Source organism: Phlebotomus papatasi, chromosome 3 (genome assembly GCF_024763615.1).
Source record: "Phlebotomus papatasi isolate M1 chromosome 3, Ppap_2.1, whole genome shotgun sequence".
In the NCBI taxonomy this organism is placed as follows: Eukaryota; Metazoa; Arthropoda; class Insecta; order Diptera; family Psychodidae; genus Phlebotomus; species Phlebotomus papatasi.
Window position 1 is genome coordinate 987,673 of NC_077224.1, and position 22,704 is coordinate 1,010,376.

The 22,704-nt window shown below is 34.6% G+C and overlaps 5 protein-coding genes across 7 annotated transcripts in view; 2 read left to right on the forward strand and 3 right to left on the reverse strand.

Moving 5' to 3' along the window:
• Positions 1-9,466, reverse strand: part of LOC129806342 (protein halfway) — a 26,784-nt gene extending 17,318 nt beyond the window's left edge. Inside the window, exons 1-2 of one of the 3 annotated variants that reach the window (XM_055854893.1) lie at positions 2,927-3,200; positions 2,320-2,695 (exon numbers count right to left, since the gene is read on the reverse strand). Coding sequence is in view for 1 of the 3 variants with exons in the window: in XM_055854891.1 (XP_055710866.1) it covers positions 9,345-9,466 (122 nt within the window). In the remaining 2 variants the exon portion in view is untranslated. Of the gene's footprint in view, positions 1-2,319; positions 2,744-2,926; positions 3,201-9,344 lie in introns of those variants that run through there. The other 2 variants (XM_055854892.1, XM_055854891.1) reach the window with 2 other exon arrangements.
• A 71-nt stretch (positions 9,467-9,537) lies between these two features.
• LOC129806357 (probable RNA 3'-terminal phosphate cyclase-like protein) lies at positions 9,538-10,704 on the forward strand. The gene has a single exon (XM_055854912.1). The coding sequence runs from the start codon at positions 9,550-9,552 to the stop codon at positions 10,699-10,701; it is 1,152 nt and encodes a 383-aa protein (XP_055710887.1). The 5' UTR covers positions 9,538-9,549; the 3' UTR covers positions 10,702-10,704.
• Positions 10,705-10,790: 86 nt separating this feature from the next.
• On the forward strand, positions 10,791-11,468 carry LOC129806392 (40S ribosomal protein S21). The gene is made up of 3 exons (XM_055854947.1): positions 10,791-10,874; positions 10,940-10,999; positions 11,198-11,468. The coding sequence occupies exons 2-3, from the start codon at positions 10,950-10,952 to the stop codon at positions 11,397-11,399; spliced, it is 252 nt and encodes an 83-aa protein (XP_055710922.1). The 5' UTR covers positions 10,791-10,874; positions 10,940-10,949; the 3' UTR covers positions 11,400-11,468.
• Positions 11,469-14,385: 2,917 nt separating this feature from the next.
• Positions 14,386-15,733, reverse strand: LOC129806364 (chymotrypsin-like elastase family member 1). Its single transcript, XM_055854919.1, has one exon. It carries the CDS (start codon positions 15,362-15,364, stop codon positions 14,414-14,416), a length of 951 nt encoding a protein of 316 aa, XP_055710894.1. The 5' UTR covers positions 15,365-15,733; the 3' UTR covers positions 14,386-14,413.
• A 3,603-nt stretch (positions 15,734-19,336) lies between these two features.
• Positions 19,337-20,675, reverse strand: LOC129806371 (kynurenine formamidase). Its single transcript, XM_055854925.1, has 2 exons — positions 20,281-20,675; positions 19,337-20,212 (listed from the first exon to the last, which is right to left on the reverse strand). Exons 1-2 carry the CDS (start codon positions 20,399-20,401, stop codon positions 19,434-19,436), a joined length of 900 nt encoding a protein of 299 aa, XP_055710900.1. The 5' UTR covers positions 20,402-20,675; the 3' UTR covers positions 19,337-19,433.
• Positions 20,676-22,704: the final 2,029 nt, after the last annotated feature.

Sequence of the window (22,704 nt, forward strand, 5' to 3'; positions counted from 1 at the left end):
CTTTTAGACCGGTAAAATTTCATGAAGTCAAAATTCGCGTCCCTTTCTTTCTCAAAAGATTTGCATAAGGACTATTCTCATTCCCAAAATTGGACTGAACTAAATTCAATTTTGTTTTATGAAAGAAAAGTACGTGAATTCTGACTTTATGATATTTTCCTAATCTGAAAAGGCGTGCCGGAGTCATTATGGCGTTCGAATATGGAAGACTTTACTCTATTTTGTAGATGCATTTCTTCCCCAACCTGACCGCCTTCTCCTCTTTCAAAACGGTATTTATGGTTTTTATGTTTTTAACTGCTCAAACTCCAAGAGAGAGCAGTTTCTAGAATCCAATTTTTTTTCAAATTCTCACCATCCTGGTTGCTAAACGGTAAGAGATATTGACTTTCAGTCTTGCGTGACACCCCCACGAGTCAACATTTTTCTAGCGGACCAACTTACACAAATTACCCCCACTCACCCCTTCTAACCGTAAATAAAACATGATTTTTTGACTTGTCTCAAAATTTTCCCTGGCAATTTTGTTTTCGGATATGTTTTGAAGGTAGTCCAGCTGAAGATTTCGCCATCTTGGATTGTCCAAGGTCAAAGGTCGACCACCTTGGAGGACCTCTTTTTCAACGGATTTCGTCAAATTTCGATTTTTCTTGAAAGATCTTTTGATTCTGAATACAATTGCATCAGTCACAGTCGGTGATGGATCGGAAAAGTAACGGTAATATAAAATTCTTGACCTACATTTGCATACCCGCAGGGGCTTTCTTTTGAATAAATCGGCCGTAGAACGAATTTCGCGCGGAGTAAAAGTAGTTCAAACCTTCAAACAAAAAGATTCAACTGTTTAATAGAAATGCATTAATCAACAGTACCTTTTGGTCAGAGTTCTTTAATAAATGGTTCGAATATTTAAAAAAAAATACCTTAATAAAAGAAATTAAAGTTTTATTCTGAAAAAGTAGCAAAATGTTTTCAAATTTCCCGCGTTGCAAGAAAGTACACATTCAGGCGTATTTCAAAAATGATTTCATAAATTGACTCCCAATGGTAGACAAACTTGAATAATTGTATGTGCATAATTCCTTCAGGTGCATAATCGGTAATAGATTTCGACTTACGGATTTCGATGACATTCCTAAAATGACATAATCTCGAAGCTTCTCTTTCTTTTTCCCCCTGCCCTTTTATACGTTCCCTATCCCCCTAAAATACGTCAAAATTGGGGTTTTTCTAACTTTGCACAAAATTGGCTCTACCGATTTCAATTATTTTCAAATATGTTTTGTAGTTGGTCTAGCTGATCATTTCGTCCTTAGACACCTCTCACCGGTTAATTTCGCCATCTTGAATTATTCAAGACCAAAGGGCCTAATTTTCAATCGATTTATTTTATTTTTATTTTTAGATTTGTCTAATATTTAATTTATTTGAACGAAATTGAAATTCTAAACACAATTCATTATCCCAATCGGTAATGATTCGATAATCTATCGGTCGTAACGGACCTTAAATTGACAAACTTTGTTTTTGTTAATTTGACAAAACAGTTTTTTTTAGAGAACCTAAACTCTTCCGTTGAAGCACTCAGCGAATTCTTTTCGTCATGTTTTTTTTTCTTTAAAAACAATCATTTTTGCATTCTCATCCGAAAAAGTCTATTTTTAAAAATATTCACTCATTCTCTTCCTCTCTGTATGCAAAATTCATGGAGAGTTGACAGGAAAGTACGCTCAGTCTTGCGAATTAAATTAAGAGACAGAGTAGCACGGACCACACATTAGTCTGGAAGACCCAAATTGTAACTTAATAAATCTAACTAATAAAAATGGAGTGTTTTTCGCGATTTTTCTAACTAAAAAGCACTTCCACAGGAGAATAAGAAGAACTAGCATGTCACGTACAATGTGTCCGATAGCTAAGAACAGCTATTAGAAGTTTCTGGGAAGCAATTATTGCATGTTGGTGACGGTTGTATTTGAATGTAGAGAGAGAATGTGCATTAGTACAAGCCTAATGCAAATGCATATGTAAAAAATGAGTAATTAAGCTTTTTTTTTATTGGCGCATTTTTCGCTGCCTCACCTACTGCCCCTCTCCTAGGTCATTTTCAGTATGTTTTGCCCATTCAATCCACGCAATCAATGAATTATGGAAGTAGCCTGGGTTGGTGCGAGCGAGGAAGAGCGGGGGAGGAAGTTGATAATGTGTGGCATAAAGTAGTTGAGCAATTGACGAGTATTTTTAGACCATCATTTGCACACACAGAAAATTCATATTGAAGACGAAAAAGCAACAAACTCAATATAAATCGTGTTTTACCTGTTGTTCTACCTCTTCTTTTGCTTTTATTTGGCCAGAGAGGGAAATTAACTTTTTTTTCGATTATTATTTTTAGCGGCAGAAGAGTTGTGTTTTCCCACTTTTATACTTTATCAAATATTCTGCTGTGACGATTGCTGCACATTATTTATTACTATTTTCTCCTTATCACAATCACACTCCAACCAATATTATTTACACACATGCGAATGTCTCTTTTGCAAATATTTTATAGCCTAGGAATTGAATCTGTTTTCTTCACATTTTTTTTTAAACTAAGAAATTCCATTGAGTTTGCTTTTGCACAGCTTATCTCAGACCTAGGTCTATCCCCTCTTTGCTTCTTCTGTTACGCAAAAAATTTTCACTCTCTTCTCTATAAAAAAAAAGACTTTTTTCTTCAAGCAAGTATCAACTGTAAACACTGAGAAAAAGAATGTTTTATTAGCAAAACATAGAACACCTCTTGGGTCAATTAAAACACGGCATAAATTGTTAAGAAAAGTGCGACAATAGAGGGAATTTTTTTGTTTGTCTACAATTCCACCACACAGAATTATTATTTAAATGATTTCCGTGCGCTTTAACTTTTGCTTCTCTTTCTCACTTGGCTCTTATGTGGTCTTATCGTTTTTTTGTGCTCTCGTGGCTTAAAAATATACCATTAAACACTTGACTCAGAGACTTTTCAGTACAAAAATACATTTCTTGCTCACTATTAGTCTCTATCTTCACTTGAAAAGTCTAATAAATTGTTAGAAAATGACTATTTATTTGTTTAAAAAAAAATTAACTTTTAGACTTCTTATAAGGCACTTCTTTAAACGCTCTACGCAAAAATCTCTCTCTTGATCGTACGAGATAAAAGACTCACTGAAAGTGTCTCAAATGTTCCTTCTTGCTGAGAGTATGGCTTCGTAGAGTCACAGAATGTGAAAAAGAGACAGAGAGAGGGGGTATGAGAAGCAGCGCAACTCCGCAAGATTAGAGTGGCTCAGGAAAACACATCAGCATGGGCTGATTATGATGAGGGCATAAGGTTTTCTCTCACAAGGGAGGTCATCGAGTCATCAAATTCAGATTGGCTTCATATTGAGAACATAGACGCGGATAGGGATCATAAGGATCGTGTCATACTCAAAAAGTGCTAAATTTTTTTTTCCTTTGCAAAAAAAGCAATCAAAGGATTCCATAAAATGTTAATGATGAAGAAAGTTCTAGAGAGCCAGCAGGAGCAGTCGTGGTGCAGCGGGCTAGCGGACGGTGTTTACAACGCAAAGGTCCCGAGTTCGATTCTTGCTTTGTGCCGCCTTATTGTTTTTTTTCTTCTATTATTTTTTTATCTGTTTTTTTTTGTCGGATTTTTTTTTCATTGACCGTAATTTTTCCTTAGTGTATCTATATTTGCTTTGCACTGTAATATACTCCTAATATGAATGTTTAACTAAAGTAAGTGTCTTAAAAGTTCTTCAACGCGTCTGCTTGTTTTAATTTTTTTTTAAGGAATAGAAATTAAGAATTCATCCATATACGGTCTTATTGGTCCTAGATATACATAGCGTTATTTTTATTTGCTTTTTTAAATCACTTGCCTAAGCAATGTGTCTTGCATAATATCTCAATAAATCTATGCACAAAGCGATAGAGAATTATTATAATTAGTAATCTGCACAAAATCAAGATATGTTGAATTTTGTTATATTTGAAAATTCAATTCAATATTGTTTTGAAAAAGTTTATTGGGAGCTTTTGCCTAAATTGATTGTGAGTCATACTTTAATTCGGTGTGCTCATTGTGAACATTGTCCTCTGTTTTAATCATTTCTTTACAAAAGTCCTCAATGCACAAATTAGTTTAATAACTAATTAGTGCATGTGGATTTCTGTAAAGAAATGATTAAAACAGAATGTACAGTCACAATGTGCACATCGAATAAAAGATATGCTTTCACAATCAGTTTGAGAGCAAGTTTCCAAATAAACTTTTGTAAAACAGTATTGACTTGGATTTTCAAATTTTTCGGGCCTCTCATCAACATATCCTGATTTGTGCCATGCATATTTGAAACTGCATTTAAATCTTTCTGCAGACAATTGATTAAAAATGAGTGAGTGTTTTTTAAATTCTCTATCTCTTGTGCATAGATTTATTGAGATATTATGCAAGACACATTGCTTAGGCAAGTGATTTAAAAAAGCAAATAAAAATAACGCTATGTATATCTAGGACCAATAAGACCGTATATGGATGAATTCTTAATTTCTATTCCTTAAAAAAAAATTAAAACAAGCAGACGCGTTGAAGAACTTTTAAGACACTTACTTTAGTTAAACATTCATATTAGGAGTATATTACAGTGCAAAGCAAATATAGATACACTAAGGAAAAATTACGGTCAATGAAAAAAAAATCCGACAAAAAAAAACAGATAAAAAAATAATAGAAGAAAAAAAACAATAAGGCGGCACAAAGCAAGAATCGAACTCGGGACCTTTGCGTTGTAAACACCGTCCGCTAGCCCGCTGCACCACGACTGCTCCTGCTGGCTCTCTAGAACTTTCTTCATCATTAACATTTTATGGAATCCTTTGATTGCTTTTTTTGCAAAGGAAAAAAAAATTTAGCACTTTTTGAGTATGACACGATCCTTATGATCCCTATCCGCGTCTATGTTCTCAATATGAAGCCAATCAGAATTTGATGACTCGATGACCTCCCTTGTCAGAAAATCTTGCTTAATATAGGGTAAGGGCTCATAATTTTGTCCAGTTTCTTATTTTGGACACTTTGAGGATAAAATTGGACACTAAAAATAAATTGATTAAAATGATGGATTTTTATTCCAATATTTGATGAACAATGAATTCTATCTAAATATTTGTTCTTTTTGGAAGATTTTAACACTAAATACGTTAAATTTTGAATATGATTCGAGTTGAAATTGCTTTGTTGAAAATTCAATGTGAGAAATTGCTTACGAGAAATATGACAGAACTTCGTGTTTACTTCAGTCTTATTTAGCTGTGATGAAGTACTAGGGGAATGTTGGCATGGTTCGCACAGAGTGAATCTTCAAACAACACAAATTTTCTCTTTGTTTACAAAGAGCTAATTCTTCATTTCTTAGCCATAAGATAGATCATTATTAAGCTCATGAAACGAGATGAGAAATGGTAAGTCAGCTCTTTGCAAACAAAGAGAAAACTCGTATCGTTTAAAGATTCACTCTGTGCAAACCATGCCTACATTCCCCTAACAATGCTTTTTCGCTTTTTTTGAGTGATATTATTGAATATTCATTGAATATTGTGTTGATTCACGTTAGTGGTGATTTGTACGTTTGACCTGAAGTGAGATTTGTCTTGTGAATTAGATTTTTCGTGTGAAAAATGGGAAATTTTTTTAAGACATTTACCAGTTTTGGGTTCTTTTGTTGAAGCAAATGTGTTCTAAATACTGTAGTTCTTTCTCACTGTAACTTTTTTGGACACTACGCATGTTTCGAGACAATTTCGGTTCAGTCAAGTCAAGATTCACTCCATAAATTTCCCATGTAAACAAAAAAAAATCGTTGGATTTCAAACAATTTGATGTATATCAATCTCAAAATCCGTGTGACATTTTGGTTCCGCTCTCACGGATAAGTGTGAGTCTACTGTACTTGTTTGTTTCTGAGATAAAATCTTTGTCCTATTCCTATCAGTTAAAATCCCCTTAGTGTGTATCGGCTAAATTAGAAGGTCTGGCAAATTTTCTTCAAAATTTTCGATACATTTTAACCCGGCAGTTTTGTGCATAATTCTGCCGAAATTCGTCAGATTTGAAAAAGTAACCATGTTGATTATTTTAGAGAAAATATTCCAAGTTCATTCCGACAGAACTACATCTTGTGGAAAGTGCCGAAAATTCATGAAATTTTCTATAGAAATTCTTTAGAAAATTCTGCAGAAGTTTCCTCTAAGGTGGATCCGATCGTTGTATGAAAATTCTGCAAAATTTTCTAAAGAATTTATATAGAAAATTTCATGAATTTTCGGCATTTTCCACAAGATGTAGTTCTGTTAGAATGAACTTGGAATATTTTCTCTAAAATAATCAACATGGTAGAATTTATAATCTTACCATCCGCAAGTAGATCTTGAAAAATTCGAAAATCTATTTGAATTTCGTAAGGTGGCAGAAGTTACATTCTGTTCGAATTTCGAAGTGGTCAAGTGTCAGAATGTGACGGTCTTCACATTATTGCGAGGAAAAAATAGAACGACGCTTACTGTTCTTGCCCCAGTATTTAATCACTCCATAATCACTCTGAGTAACTCGTTTGTCAGCTTTTTATTGTGATATTTGATAAATTTTCCCCACTTTGTTCGAAAATTTAGTATGAAAATTCGAAATTGAATTTGAATTCTTCGAACTTTAACGATTTTTTGTGCAAATAGAGTTCCATTTACTTTTTATCCAAGACACTATTGGAGAATCAAAATCTACTTCTGTTTGGGCTCAATCACGATTATCATTATGTATTTTATATATATAAATACTGCGAGGGTATGCTGCCTATAAAGAATGATTAAATAAGAGTACAGTAGACTCTCTCTCAATTGAGCATTTGGGGCAAAATGTCATCCGTTTTATCGATAAATTTGGGCGTCAAAGCCTTTGTAAATTCCACAAAAAGCGCTCAATTATAAAGAATCACGATAAAATAGGAAGAACTACAGCGAATTTAAGCAATTTATCTTCATAATTAAATGTGAAAATTGTCAACAATATTTTTCGCTTGATTGAAAAAGAGCCGATTGAGCGAGAGTCTACTGTATGCAACATACTCCCGACCGAAAATTCTGCATATTTTAATAAATTGTACCAGAATTTTCTTGGGAACAAAAAAATTTACGATGTGATTTTCAGCTGAGGGCAATAAAATTATTTATTATTATTTATTAAAAATTATTCTTTTCACTTCAAAAAGTGTATTTTCCTCAATTTTTGCAATAAAATGTAGAGATTTGAAATAAATTTGATGGCCGTTAAAAAAGTAAGAAGAAAAAGGACAATGGCCAAAACGGTCCAACTTTTCGCCAGGAATGAGACCTATACCATCCAATAGGTATTAACAAAGGTAACATCTTTTGTTCCGGGACCAACCCCAAAAGTATGTACATAAACCGTCGGTTGCTTCTACCTCTGTCGTATCTGCATTTGTTTTGTATCTGCATTCGGAGCAACTACAATACAGACGTCTCCTCTTACGTGAAATGCTGACACAAAAGAAATGCAGATACGACAGAGGTAGCCGCAACCGACGAAACACTAAAGCATAAAACATATGTATAAGAATTGTATAATGATTGTTTTTTTGCAAAACTCCTTTTATACAATAATGGTTAATCGTATATTGGTACTTTTTAAAAATGATCTGTAAATAAGGACTCAAAGAAAATTTTCCTGGTACAAACCATATCTTTATCTCTTCATTTTCCCTTCAATTTTCCAGATCTTCCTTATAAATCTTTTACCATCCTTCAAATTCATAAAAAAGGATTATATCTAGAGAAATGTCTCTTATGCAGTGATATTCTGATTGAAAAAAAGAGTTGAAACCTCTAAAAATCGCAGGGTCCTAAAAGATACCGTTATTTAAATACTTTGAGTAATAAATTCAGAGAAAAAAATTTTTAATTATACTCAGAACCTTTTGATAAAATTTTTTAGTAACTGTACCTTTACAACCTTATGAACTTCAGCAATACTAGCTCTTTTTTTAAGGAGAATATTTCTCTAAAGACGACAAAAGTATGCAATCGAGGCAATACTTTTAACGGAATTAAAGTTATATTCAAGGATATTTGAGGAAAATCTTGATACAAGAAAAATGGAGGGATAGGTATACGGTTTCTTTTAGGAAAATGTTCCTTGAGTTCAGTTTTCTTTTAAAAAACGTTCTTTGGCGCCAACAACTTATTACGATATGCCGTTATTTAAAATTGTAAGTTTCATAAAAGTAGTTCTACCAATTTCTTAAGATATCTGAAAAAGTTAACGTAATGGACTATAAGTTTCTTCGGGTGATATGTTCAAGATACACCAAGGACTCCGAAAATACCTGTGATTTGCCATTAAACGAAAAATTTTGTCGTTTTGTTGCCCTGTAATGTGCGATGGCATTAAACCATGGTTAATTTGTATGGGAGCTACCAGATGGAGCAGTCAGAGGGAAAATCTGAAAATATTTGTTTAAAGCTAAAGTCTTATGTCGACTTTGACCCGGATTTCATTAACTCTTTCGTCTCTTTTGGGACTCTGAGTACCCAAAGCAGCATATGAATGTTCTGCGAAAAACAATGTTTTTTAATTATTCAGAACTAATAAAAATTCAATTCTTGTCGACGATTTAAGAACTATAAGGAGGTCCAAATGTAAGATATTTTTTGTAGGACCTCAATTAATTCCTCAGCTTAGATATTTTTGATTAAAAAATGGGGAAATTGGCTTGCAGCATATGCTGCGGTCCGGAAAGAGTTAACTCTTTCACCAATTTCACCATTTTTTAATCAAAAATATCTAAGCTCAGGAATTAATTGAGGTCCTACAAAAAATATCTTACATTTGGACATCCGTATAGTTTGTAATCACCCACAAGAATCGGGTTTTTATCAGTTATAATCGATGTAAAAAAAATCGATAGGCTAATGCCTTACCGTTTTCTCAAAAAATATAAAATATGCTTTAAAAACCGTAATTCTCAATATTTTTGGGTGAAATTAACAAAAAAATTTCGAAATGGTTTTACAAATTGATTTTCATTGTGGGATTTGCAAAATCTCGACAAAAGAATTTTTGGACTAAATAAATAGATAGGTTAACCCCTTGTCGTTTTTTTTTTTAAATCGAAAATCTGTTCTCAAAATCGTAATTCTCAATATTTCCGGCTGAAATCAACAGAGGAATGCTATTTGAGAATTCTGGGAAGATATGCTGTTTTATGTTTGGCAATGCTATGTTTTATGTTTACCGTGTTTACCTTTTCATGTGATTCGTGTGATTCCCTCTTAATGTCTCCCTTCTCTTTCTACCCGGTACTCTCTCGGAATCCATCTCATTCGTTTTCTCTCTCTCATGACGCCCTCTGTCACACTTTGACATAAACTCCACGTGTTTTGTTTACTTTTCCCGGAGTGAAAGAGTGTTAAAAATCTGTGCAAATCCTCAGTACAAACAAAAAGAAAATGTCTGCAATTGGACAATTTGAAGATACCCTCATCTTCGAGGGATGCAACTTCCTGAAGCAGCGGCTCCTTCTGTCAACATTGAGTGGCAAGCCCATAAGGATCATCAACATTCGAAGGTATGCTTGTCCACCGGGTTTGCGGGAGTATGAAGTGAATCTGATCCGGTTGTTTGACAAAATCACCAATGGGACACGAATTGAGCTCAATAGCACAGGAACTGCTATTCTCTATGAACCAGGACTTTTGTCTGGTGGACTTGTGAATCATGAATGTAGCCTTCAGCGAGGCATTGGATACTACTTGGATGTCCTTCTGGCTCTTGGGCCCTTCTGCAAGATTCCACTGAATGCCAACTTCAAAGGTGTCACTAACAGTCAGGATGGTCCTTCTGTGGATCATATTTTGGCATCTGCTATTCCAATTCTCAAGAAATTCCTCATTGTTGATGATGGATTGGAGTTGAAGGTTCTCAAGAGGGGATTGATGCCACTTGGAGGAGGGGAGGTCTTATTCAAGTGTCCCGTGAGGAAGAATCTCCACACCGTGCAGATGTCTAACACTGGAATGGTGAAGAGGGTTCGAGGAGTTGTCTATGCTTGCAAGGTGTCCCCGGCTCTGGCTAATAGAACTGTTGAAGCAGCCAAAGGACCTCTATTGAAATTCATCCCAGATGTCTACATCAACACTGATCAGACCAAAGGGAGATCTGGTGGAAAAAGTCCTGGATTTGGGATATTACTCGTGGCAGAGACCACAGATGGATTGTTCTATGCTGCAGAAACTGTGTCGAGTATCATCAAGGATGGAACCCCCCATTCAGTGCCCGAGGATTTGGGTAAGACAACAGCTCAGAAGTTGCTGGATGAGATCTATCGAGGTGGATGTGCTGATTCTACATTCCAATGGCTTGTTGCCCTCTACATGGCTCTGGGACAGAAGAATGTGGCAAAATTCGCCACAGGACCCTTCTCAGACTACACCGTCAACTTCCTGCAACAACTCAGGCAGTTTTTCTCCATCACATTCAAACTCGAATCCATTGCAGGGCAAAATCCCGATGGAAGACAGAGGCCAATTGAAGAAAGAGTTGCAGTCCTCATGACTTGCGTGGGAATTGGATACTCAAACATAAATAAAAGGATGTTGTAAAAATTATCATGTTTCATTGATGTTTCACAAATCAACCAATTATCAGTGAAACATTCTCCATTCGCAAAAGCAAAAATAGCATGCAAGTTAACCTCAAAACTTCCTTTCTGTCAAATCGCCATTGCGTGTTTGGTTTATTTTCCTCCAAAGTGCGAAAGAAAATCGCCCAAAAGGTGAGTAAAATGGCTAAAAATGTCCATTTTCACGTGATAATTCAATAAAATAAATCATTCTGCAGGTAACCTACAATGGAGAACGACGCTGGAGATTTTGTTGACTTGTACTGCCCACGAAAATGGTAAGCAAACCTACACGTGCAATGTTCATTTGGATTTTGTGGATGAAATACTCAACAATCCGCAAATATCTCTGTAAAATCCCCCAACCGCCACCTCGGTATCATAAAACACGTATTTTTTGAAGATAATTCATAAATTTGGAGCACTTGAATGTCTTGGAAAACATTAACCTCAATTTTTTTTTGTCTTCCGGACAGCTCCGCCAGCAACCGCATCATCCATGCCAAGGATCATGCTTCCATTCAGATCAATCTGGTCGATGTGGATCCCAAGACTGGAAGGATGCTGGATACATCCAAGACATACGCCATCTGCGGAGCAATTAGGAGAATGGGTGAATCAGATGATTGTATTGCTCGATTGGCCAAGAAGGATGGTATCCTGTCCAAGACCTATTAAGATTTACTGCTCTGGGAAAACTGTCTAGGTATTTCTAAATGCAATAAATCTCTTCAAAAATTCAAATAACAGATTTTCCTTTCGATTTTCCGGTTCTAAGAACCAATTTGTTCTGCAATTTTACTTTTCACAAATTTAGAATTGTGTGATCGCGATTTTGATGGAAGCTAGGATAGATTCCTACACTGAGAGAAATCCGAAAAAGTTAAAATAACATTACGAAAATGTTAATTTTACCCTGCAGTATTGATCCGAAATCGGTGTAAATATTACCCTTTTTAGGTGTATTGGGGGTTAAAGTTACCCTTTTTATGTGTGGCAATCGGAAAAGCAGTCAAAAAATTTTTATAGCAACTTTTAGCTAGCGACGCGTTTCGATTTATTTAAAATCTTCTTCAGGTTCTATAAGGGAAGGTAGAAAAAAATTTTTACAGGTTGAATGATAGAAAATATATAAATAAAAATTGATCTGAGGAAAAGGAAACTAGAAAAACTAAAAAACTACAACTCACACTAGCAGTATGTCACCAAAGTCAAAAAGGTTGAAGTTTTTAACATCGTTAAGGACAAGATCTACACATGACAATAATTAGAAAAGATTCTCAAGGAAAATTGAGAAATCAATTAAAAAAACAGCACTGCACTTAACTCTGTACTCTTCTGCTCGCTGCCTCAGAGACCAATGACGAGTAGAACTGGCCCAATTCAGCTCCCTCCTGTCGATCATTTACGCAACCGTTAGGTCCATGACGTTGTATATGGAACATTTCCATTATATTTATATGTCGAGCGAATCGTGTGGTGTCCACACGTGTGTTGTTACCCTTTTTTCATGTTGATTTTACCCTCAAAAGGTGTAAAATTAACATTAAAAAATGTTGATATATTTTTACACCTAAAAAGTGTTAAAGTTATGAGGAAAAAAAGTTAATCGCACCCTCTTTTTTTTCTCAGTGTAGCTAACTCAGGAAATATAGTTAAGCATGTGATTATTTTAAGAACTTCATTTTATATTTTTGAAAAATTGTTTTAGAAGTCAAAGGGTGCGAGATAGTAAACTTATGGTTCTTCGAGGGACCCACTAAAAGTGAGTTATGCCCTAGACACACTTGCGACTTAAGCCGAGAGACGACTTAGTGAAAAATCATGGAAATGTAGTTTAATCATTATTTCGAATACAATTACGCTAAGCCGTCTCTCGGCTAATCCTCAGATCTGTCGAGGCCTAATATGACATAATTTTCCGTCCTTCCTAAAATATTCGAGCAAGACATAAGAAAAAATTCTGAGCCATTTTACTAAAATACTTCAGAAAAATGAGATGTAGGGTAAATGCCCTAATTCAAAACCATTTCCAGACGGTTTAATTTTGATAGAAGATTCAACACATTAAATTCATATTTTTTCTGAAGAGAATTACATAAATTTGCTCCTTGACTCTTCTAGAATGTTACTGTTTATTGAAAATTCATTAAATATGATTTGAAAACTTCTTAAATACAAGAAAAATACGCGAGCGTAAAATGCTTCTATTGGAAACAAATTAATCCAAATGGAGACAAAGGAAAGTTTCTAATTGGAGACAAAGAGTGTAAGTGAAAATTAGTCAGAAATATGACATAAATGTTAAACAAAACGAATAAACAACAGTCACCTCATTGTGTTTTTCATTGGAAAACATGGTCGATCGATGAAAACTTCGATGGCGAAAAGGTACACTTTCAATTTTTCTGAGAAATTAACAAATCAAAATTTGTGAATATGAATGAATTTTAGCTTTATTTGGAGCAAAATTAACTAAATAATGAAACTGTGGTATAGAAAATATATAAATATAGCAATTTAGTACTGTATTTATCATGAAAACAATGACGTTTTCATTTAGAGTAGCGAAAAATTTCCATTTGGAGTAGGGTTTGAATTAACTTAATTTACCCTATATAATGAAAATCGTGATTGAGCTCAAATACAAGTAGATTTTGAGATTTTGAGATTTTTGGGCGCCGTGGTAAGGCGCCCTTACCACGGTAAAAATTGTTCGAGCGGGGGGGATTTCTGTTTGTCAGTATCATTGTTTATACTATTCCTTGAAAAATTTAACTTTTAATTTTGAGTTTAACTGGTTTAATTTTGAAAATGCAGTGAAATTTTAATTATTTTTAGTAAAAGTTAAACGCAAAAGTGGAAGCTCTCCTTTTCAAGGAATGTAGTACTCAATGTTGATCAACAGTAAAAAATCAAAATTTTGAAGAATGGTATTTTGATTAAAATTATTTTGAAAACATGCACAGCTTAAGCATGAAATGGTTAAGATTGTACTGAAAACATGCACAGCGGTTAGACTTCTTAAAACAGATGGTGCTCGTCAAAACCGGTACAGCCGAGCACAGCTCAAGAATAAAATGGATAAAATTGTGCATAAGTCCTGCATAGCTCAAACAAAATTGAATTTAAATTTTTAACAGTTTTAATCGTTGGGCGGACCGCTCCTCCCGCACCCCCTTAGGTACGCTACTGTTGCACAGCGTTACTAGTAATGTCTTGATAGTAGATGAGATTATTTACTACACAGGGAACTTAAATAGGCCAGGGCCTAAATAGACTTAGGCTGATCCTCGAGAATACTTAGCCTGTAAAATTTGGCAGTAACGATTTATCCCAAACTCTCATACACTGATGGCTTAGGATTACAGATTAGAAGTCCTTTACATAAATTTCCTTTACCTACTCATTTACCGTCAAATTTTACAGGCTATCTCGAGGATTAGCCTGAATCTATTTGGGCCATTAGAGCTAAAAGGATCACGTCGAGTCAATTTAATAAAATTCATTTCATAACCGAATTTTCATGTAGACATTGTAGAGAGAATCCAAAAAACTTTGAGCTTATCAACTTTTTTCCATCCCTGAGCTTTTCAAGAGAAAGACCTTATCTCTCCGGCGGAGAGAGTAAACACAGACCAAAATCCCATTGCAAACACTTGGGTAACATAACAGAAGAATGTACTATTTATTTAATGGGTTATTTGCATAAAAACAAGAACAAGGGCAGTAAAGATGGCAATTCCTGGTGCGACTCTTGCACTTGCTCCTTTCTCCTTGTCCCCGTACATGTGGGTTGTGGGCGGATTTGGTGGCTTTCCATGCGTCAGACCGATGACCATATTGATCCAGGGAACGTATTCCTCGACAGTTGTGTAGAAAGCAAAGGTTTTCTTGCTCTGAAGACAATCCGTGGTAAAGGGATCATCAGAGGGTTCAATGGAAGACAGCAAACCAATTAAAACTTTATTGCAAACGAGCGCTGATCCCCGATCTGGGCTGTATTTGTACTGGAGATCTGTAGTTCCGCACCAGGAACCACCATTGATGGTGTACTGGGAACAAATGTCATCCTTCTTCGGGGATGAGAAGTTTGCACTTTTATTGCAGTAAAACATATCGATAATCCTGACATTGTCCAGATTCTTGAATACTCCATTCGTCTCATTGAGAATGGAGATGAAACATGGGCTCCTGGCCACTTCGCCATTGTCCAACTGAATCCACTTGACGTCAGTGTTGTTCTGGAGTGGGAGTGACTGATCTAGCTCTAGCAGAGCAATATCATGCTCGAGGGTGACGGGATTGTAGTTCTTGTGGATTGTGATCTTCTTCACATTCCTCACGGTTGCCGTTGAGACATTCTGAGCAGTTGACAGATTTCCCGCCACCACGTAAATCATTTGAGGAGTCAAAGCGCGACTGGAATTGGCGAATAAGATAGTATCCTTGACACAGTGTCCTGTTGTGAGGACATAATTCTGATGGACAATGGCACCATTGCAGAGATGAAAGTGATCCTGACCAGCAGAATAGACATCATTGTACAGTCTAATGGAGACTTGAAAGGGGACTGTGGCTCCTGCCAAGCCCACCCAGACTCCCAGAAGAGAGACACTCAGAGCAATCCACCAGCTATTCATCCTGACACTAAACTGAATACTCAACTCGCAGAATCTTATTCCACTCTCAAGATCGCACAGTCACAAAATAATTAAAGCACTATTTGCACTTTGATAGCCTCCCCTCACAATTACCATTCCCAAATACAGTCATCTTCTGGGGACTCATACCCTGAGCAGGTGATCTGTGTTATCTCAGAAAGATAGTTTGCCCAGATCACGTTGAATCTTTGCAGAATCTCTACGTGACTTCTATTATAAATTACGCAGTTTCTGTGATAGAAATCTCACGTATTATTCATCATGGTTCTTTGTTGTCTACAAAAGGGAGCCCTAAAAATGGATTCCATCGAATTAAGGAATAATTTCAAGGACAAACGTACTTAATTGTACATGTACAATTGCATTCAAGTCAGTTAATATGGATTGAAAAAGACCTACATGATCATGAATAACATCTCATGAGATGAAAAAGATGTCTAAAAAACTTTAAAAATTTTGGAAAAGAAATTTGAAAGCGTTTTTTCAAGGTTAAATGTAAATGAACTCCTTGATAGCGTATTTCTTAACCCTTTAAGGACGAGAAGCTTTCCGCTGAGCGAAATTCAACGAAATCAAGTTTCCCTCGATATTTTAGCCTACATAAGAGATTTACGGTTAAAAAGAAATTTTCCCATCCCTAAGTGTCCTGAAAAACTATGGGTCATATATGACCCAATCGTCCTTAAAGGTAAAAGAGCATAAAATTTTCCAGACGACTAGTTTACTCGTTTGCTCTGTTATTTTTGAAATATAAATAACTTGAATATATTTGTAATAATAAAAAAACAATATTTAGAGTACGAGTAAAAATTAAAACGATCAAAAATTAATTTTAAAAAATCTCATTCAATTTTTGGTCTCAAAGACTCTTGAAGACTGGTACACAAAAACAATAATTTTTATGAAAAAAATGTATTAGGGTAAGTGTGCCAAATTTCGGCATAGTTGCATGCAAGCGCCAAAGTCTCAAGTTTGAAATGTAATATTTTTAATAAAAATTGATTTTTTAATTCCTTCTTCTTAAGGAGTGTTGCTTGCAACCTAGTAAATAGTTTACCGTCTTTATTTACTCTAAAATCATTTTTAATACATTTTAAAATGAATAAAAATATAGACATAGCTTTGGTGCCCTATTTAGGCCACCTTCATTCTCATAGTTCCTTGCCCTTCGGGAGTTCTTCCAATACCTTTTTCACGTCATCTCGTTTGTCGAAGCTACATTTTTTGTTATTCTTATGCATTGTATAATCTCAAGAGTACGTAAAATCTAAAAGTTCATGGAAATTTGAGGAACAAATAAGGTGGACGAAAATGCAAGCTGGCCGGAATTTGGCACGCTTACCCTAAGTTTCTGCTTTTCCTAATTTTATCCTAATTGTGTGCACATCGTTCGCATAATGCCATTAGGTCCATCATCCTGGGATCCTTTATATGTTTAAATCGGGTATGAACTCATAAGGCATATCTAGAAAATTTCTTATGCTGTTTTTTCACTTTCGAATATATTTTTTGTCTTATTAAAAAATGGCATTGAATAAATGAGCAGTAAAAAGTTAAAATTGATCAGTAACAAAAAAATTTGAAACAGTGATATTATCGTCCAAATTTTGGCAAAGGGAAAATAAATGGCTTTTCACTTCATATGGAAATATTTTAAATGTTAAATATATAAATTAAGCCCATTTTTGTAAAGATTTAAGTTTTTACCGACCATAATTAGATATTTTACTGCTCATTTTTATTTTTTTACTGCCCATTTAGAATTTTTTACTGATCGTTTGTTTTTTGCCTTAAAAAATGCCCTTGAATTAGCCTTAACGATTTTTCAAGGTGAAACGTACCCATTCAGTCAATATACCAGAAATACTTGAAATAGATTGTTCATATTTTGGAATTAGTTTCATACAGATTAATAGATGATTTTTTTGAAAAGAAAAAAAATTATCTATCATGGGGGCGCGGGGAACCCTTGTCAAACACGCGTCTTAACGGTCACTGAATTTAAATTCTGTACATTAATTTATTACAAACTCTTTTGATTTAGATAGAGTAACTATCTAACAACACGAATTAGCAATCAGAATTAAAATCAGGAAAGAGGATGGAGGTCAATTTTAACAAATTCGACGGGATGTCGTATTTTCCGTTCGCCATTTTGAGCAAAAATATTGCATGACTTTCCACGAAGCGAGAAAAGAACAACAAAATGTATTTTCATCGCTGTCGAACTATTTTTTCGAAGTAGATAGATTGCAAATAGAGTTAATTGAGTCAGCGGGTGATCAGACACCTAGGCTCTTTTGAGCCCCTTAGTCTACCCATCCAACTAAACTCCAAAAAAAAAAAATTGAAAAAAACCAATAATAATTTAAAAGGAAAAGATCTCCAAACTTTACTTCTCTGAGATCTTCCTTAATACTAGCATTTATAAAATATTGTCTTTAAACAGAACCAATGGCATAAATATTGAAAGAAATTACATAAGTGTTATGTTTTCCATTTCTTCCAAAAAAAAAATACCACCAGCATTAAACATTCAATATACATTTGGTTTTGAAACCAATGGCAAGGTAATCAAACGATTAGTTTTTTGCAGAGTAGATTTATTCTATAATTTTGATAATTCAAAATTTTTATTTAAAAATTTAATAATAATAATAAGGAAATAAAGTGTTCAATATTGATCGCTTTTTCAATCCTGAATATCAAATCATAAACTTTAAAAGAAATCTCGCGTTTAATTATTTCTTCAATTTCCAATATTTTTTCGAAGTAACTGAAAGACCAAAGTAACGAAAAATCCATTCCCGACAGAAATTCGGACATCAATTGCGCAGAAATAAATGATCAAAAATCGTCTATTTTTTGATTAATATATTAATCGATGGGTATGAATGGGTTTAAAGACTATAAAGAGGGTATTTTTCAACCAATTATGGCCAATTCTGGTTAATTAGAAGGTCTTTGAATCCCTGTAAATTGTCAACCCGTTGTGAACGGATAGATTAATTGGCATTATAAGAAAATACTTTTCCGCAAGGCTGAAATTCTCTGCCATATTTTTAATTCATCCCTTTAAAATTGACCAAATTAATTTGGGAATAGAGAAACTGTACCAAATTTCGTACAAGTAAATTTAGATAGCCTAGTTGATGATTCAATTGTCGACATATTTAAAACAAATCAAAAATGTTTGCTATTTAGTTTTCAGGAGTTTTTTTTTTTGAAACCTTGCAAATGAATAAAAATATTGATATTGCTTTTTATGCAATATTGGACACCTCTCAAATTCTCTAGCCCTTGTGGAATTTATTTTTGTCCAGAGAACCGATGCTATTCTGTTTCTTTAGCATTATAATACCTTTTATAAATTGAAAAACTAAAAATTGATGGAATTTTGAGAAATATAAGAGTGTCCGATATTGGAAGCTGTCCGAAATTTGGTAAAGTGCCTCTTATTTCAAGCGAAAGTAATAGTATTTGGTTTCTAATTGGTTCATGTTCATATTCAGGTCTTAAATGAAGTGAATTCAGTTTAGACTTGCCAAGGATTCAAAGACTTTTTCAACGAACCAAAACTTTCCTAATCGTTTTAAAAATACGCTATCAACGCACAATAAATTTTGTTTAGTAGACATGTTTTTGACATTTCTGTGAGCGTGAGTGAGACCTAGATCTAGTCATCTCGCTCACTCTCATAGAAATTTTAAAAACATGTTTACAAAAGTTATTGTGCGCTGGTCATTACATTTAACCTTGAAAACCCGCTTTCAAATTTTTCGAGGCCATATAGATTTTGTTTCGAGGCCAATTTGTATATAGACAAAAAAAATTTGTCTAACTAAGACAACTCCCAAATTTCAATTCTTTTTTAAACTTGCAAAATTTGTTTAAATCGGATAATGAGATTCGAATAAATGCTGAATTAAATAAAAGAATTAAAAGCACTAATTTATAAATCGAAAAAAGCATTTACTAGGTGAGAGCCAGTACTTTTTCTTTAATTTTACATTTTTACTAATAAGGTCTTACACCAAGTCTAGTAGTGTTACTCTTCTTTCAGTCCTTCTAGAATGATTTCAGTGAGTTCTGCTTCTTGGTCATTGAGTTGCTCAACTATATCAAAATGATCTCTATTCGGCAGTAAATGCAATTTCACATGATTTGTTCCTTTTAGAAGAGTATCTCTCATGTCCTCAGACATTTTGAAGTAAGATTTCGATTCATTGGTTGTCACTACGATGATAAAGTGGACGGGATGTAAAGCCAAATGATAAAAATCCGCCAGAACTGGTGATAATTCCTCTACATTGTTATCCGTAATCGATAGGATATTTCCGGAATTGGCAACTTCTGTGTAACGAACTTCCCTGAGATCAAATACTCCACTCAGTAAGTAGACATCCCTAATGAGGTCCTTATGGGGAAGTTTGGAGTAGCGTGGCTCATGGAATTGCGAGATAACTAAATGTGCACCAGCTGAATGTCCCAAGAAACTGACAGAAGATGCTCCAATCTTGGCAGCATAATTGAGAATAAAGGAGAAGCACTCAAAGGTATTCTCCACGAGTTCTGAAAGGGTCACATTGGGGCACATTTCGTAGTCAGCAGCAATTACACGACATCCTGCTGCAACAAGCGGAAGGACTCCGTAACTGCCCTTTTCCTTGGTATATTCCTTAATGTGCCAGTATCCTCCGTGAAAGAGCACAAAAATGGGGGCTCCTGGAGGGAGATCCGTGCCATAAATGTCCACCTTGGAGCGTTTTCCTGATCCATATGGAACATCCAATTCATACTTGAAGGTTTCTCTTGCTGTCGTAGTTCCTAGATAAATCATATTTATCTTACATTTTTTTCCCGGACAATTTATCAACTATAAACACTCATCCTACCTTCACCAAGAACTTTCATGTGATACTCTATCAATTCTTCCTTGGTGGAGAATCTCTTGACCCACGCACTAGGAGAATATTCCTTCTCCAAATCTTTCTTTACCTCCTGAACTTCACTCATTTTTCTTCAACACAAAACTCCGTTGCACTGTGCCGAGCAACACGCAGAGCACTGCACTTTTGAGGTTTCCTTTTAAAAAACTGGTCAGATAACGTTGGGATCAGTGCAGTCGGGGAAATAAAGTGTATATTCAGCGAAAATCACACAAACTCAGTTGCTTTATTGTGCAATTCGGCAGGGAGTGCGAGACCGAGAGATAATAAACTGAGGAAGTTACCATGAGATGCAAGCTATTAATTCCATTCTATAAGTAAATTTTTCGGGGACTTTCTTTATGATTTGACCCAGAAATTCATTGTGCAATTATTCGAACTCTTTCCATTCATTTCGTCGTTCTCTTTCTCCAAATTTAACCGAAGGCAGATTGTGGCTTGATTCAAACAAAAAAAAACGTTGTAAAAATAAGTTTTTAAAATGGTAGGGGAGATCGGGGCAATTTAGATACTCATGGCTTTGGCACACCTTTTAGATCAGGAAAATTTCATGAAGTCGAAATTCGAATCCCTTTTATTCTCACGTATTTTGCATATGACTATCTCATTCTTTCGCATACCAAATTCGATTGAGCTAAATTGAATTTGGAGTGATGTTTAAGAGAAGAAGAAGAGTGCGAGGGAATGAGATAGACATATGCAAAGCATGTGAAAAAGAAAAGGATTGGAATTTCGACTTCATAAAATTTTCCTGATCTAAAAGGTGTGACGGGGAGCCATCAAGGTTGGAATTGTACTTCCCAAAGGGAAATAGTTACAAGCTAGATATTGGTCAGGATTTTCGGTCAGCTAATTTTTTTATTTGTCAAACGAATACTTTAACTAACTATGTCCCGTTAGTTTCCCTTGAGTATTTGCTATCTAAAAATACCCACCACAATTCCTAGATACAGTAGAGTCTCGCTATAGTCCATATTTGGTTTCAAATTTGACACTTGGGTCGCACTATAGTCCATGTAATTTTTTAAAATTATCAACGATTTTTAGTATTGAAATTGCTCGACGGCTTCCACTTTCTTTGCGATTGTGGTACTTGTCCTTGCTCTCTTCATTGTGGATCACAATTATCACAACTACTTAATAAAGTTTGCCAAAAATATTAAAATAATTGTGCATGTCGCATACTAAAAAACATAACCTAACTTAAAATCAGTCTTTTGAAATCAACGGTCGATAAATTGTGGACTATAGAGCGATGGCTTATAGCGAGACTCTACTGTAGCTATTAATTGTCCCAAAATTATGTATTTTCGAAAGTAATACGTGTGAAACTACTCCAAATCTCCTCTGTTAAACTCCTAATATGCCATATTTTGGTAGAATTTTAGAAATTTGGGGTGATATGATAACTTCTTTTCGATAGGATTGATTGTCGATTATAAAAAAATAAAAATGATAGCTATATTTTTTGGAACGGTATTAGTATTTATCAATATAGTCACATTATTTTAAGAAATTATTTTAAGTACGGTAAATGTCCTAATTCAAAACCATTTCCAGACGCTTTAACTTTGGCAGAAGATTCAACACATTAAGTTCATATTTTTTCTAAAAAGAATTACATAAATTTGCTCCTTGACTCTTCTAGAATGTTACTGTTTAGTGAAAATTCTTTAGATATAATTTGAAAACTTATTAAATACAAGAAACAAGGGACAAGGGAAAGTTTCTAATTGGAGACAAACAGTAGAACTGCTACGAAAGGCTTCCAAAACCTTGTTGAGTTGCCCTTGAGTGCAGGATTTGTTCTTATTCCTGGTCTTTTCTCCTTTCCCATCTAAAACAATAAGAAAATCTCTCCAAAATATCATATTTTCGGGGTTTCCTATTGAAGCATTTGCAGACACTTCAGAAAAAACCCTTTTTGTTCACGAAATAGGTAATTATTTCATTTGAAAACTTCACGTACCGTTAACAATAAAGATTAGCACTTAATTTAAGTAAAATTAGCCAAAAATATGACATAAATGTTAAACAAAACGAATAAACAACTGTCACCTTATTGTATTTTTCATTGGAAAACATGGTCAGATCGATGAAAAGATCGACGGTGAAAAGGTACACTTTTATTTTTTCTGAGAAATTAACAAATTAAAAATTGTGAATATAAATGGATTTTCGTTTTATTTGGAGCAAAATTAACTAAATGATAAAACTATGGTATAGAAAATTATATTAATAATAATTTAATACTGTATTTATCATGAAAAAAATGACGTTTCCATTTGGAGTAGCGAAAAATTCCCATTTAGAGCAGGTTTTGAATTACCTTAATTTACCCTAAATGTTCCTATAATATGTTTAAATATC

What these genes read in the sequence shown, in the direction of transcription:
- LOC129806357 (XM_055854912.1), top strand. Translation starts at nt 9,550, where the DNA reads ATGTCTGCAATTGGACAATTTGAAGATACCCTCATCTTCGAGGGATGC.
- LOC129806392 (XM_055854947.1), top strand. Translation starts at nt 10,950, where the DNA reads ATGGAGAACGACGCTGGAGATTTTGTTGACTTGTACTGCCCACGAAAA. An exon ending in TTGTACTGCCCACGAAAATG is followed by an intron (nt 11,000 to 11,197) that starts GTAAGCAAACCT and finishes TCTTCCGGACAG; the next exon opens with CTCCGCCAGCAACCGCATCA.
- LOC129806364 (XM_055854919.1), bottom strand. Translation starts at nt 15,364, where the DNA reads ATGAATAGCTGGTGGATTGCTCTGAGTGTCTCTCTTCTGGGAGTCTGG.
- LOC129806371 (XM_055854925.1), bottom strand. Translation starts at nt 20,401, where the DNA reads ATGAGTGAAGTTCAGGAGGTAAAGAAAGATTTGGAGAAGGAATATTCT. An exon ending in CATGAAAGTTCTTGGTGAAG is followed by an intron (nt 20,213 to 20,280) that starts GTAGGATGAGTG and finishes TGATTTATCTAG; the next exon opens with GAACTACGACAGCAAGAGAA.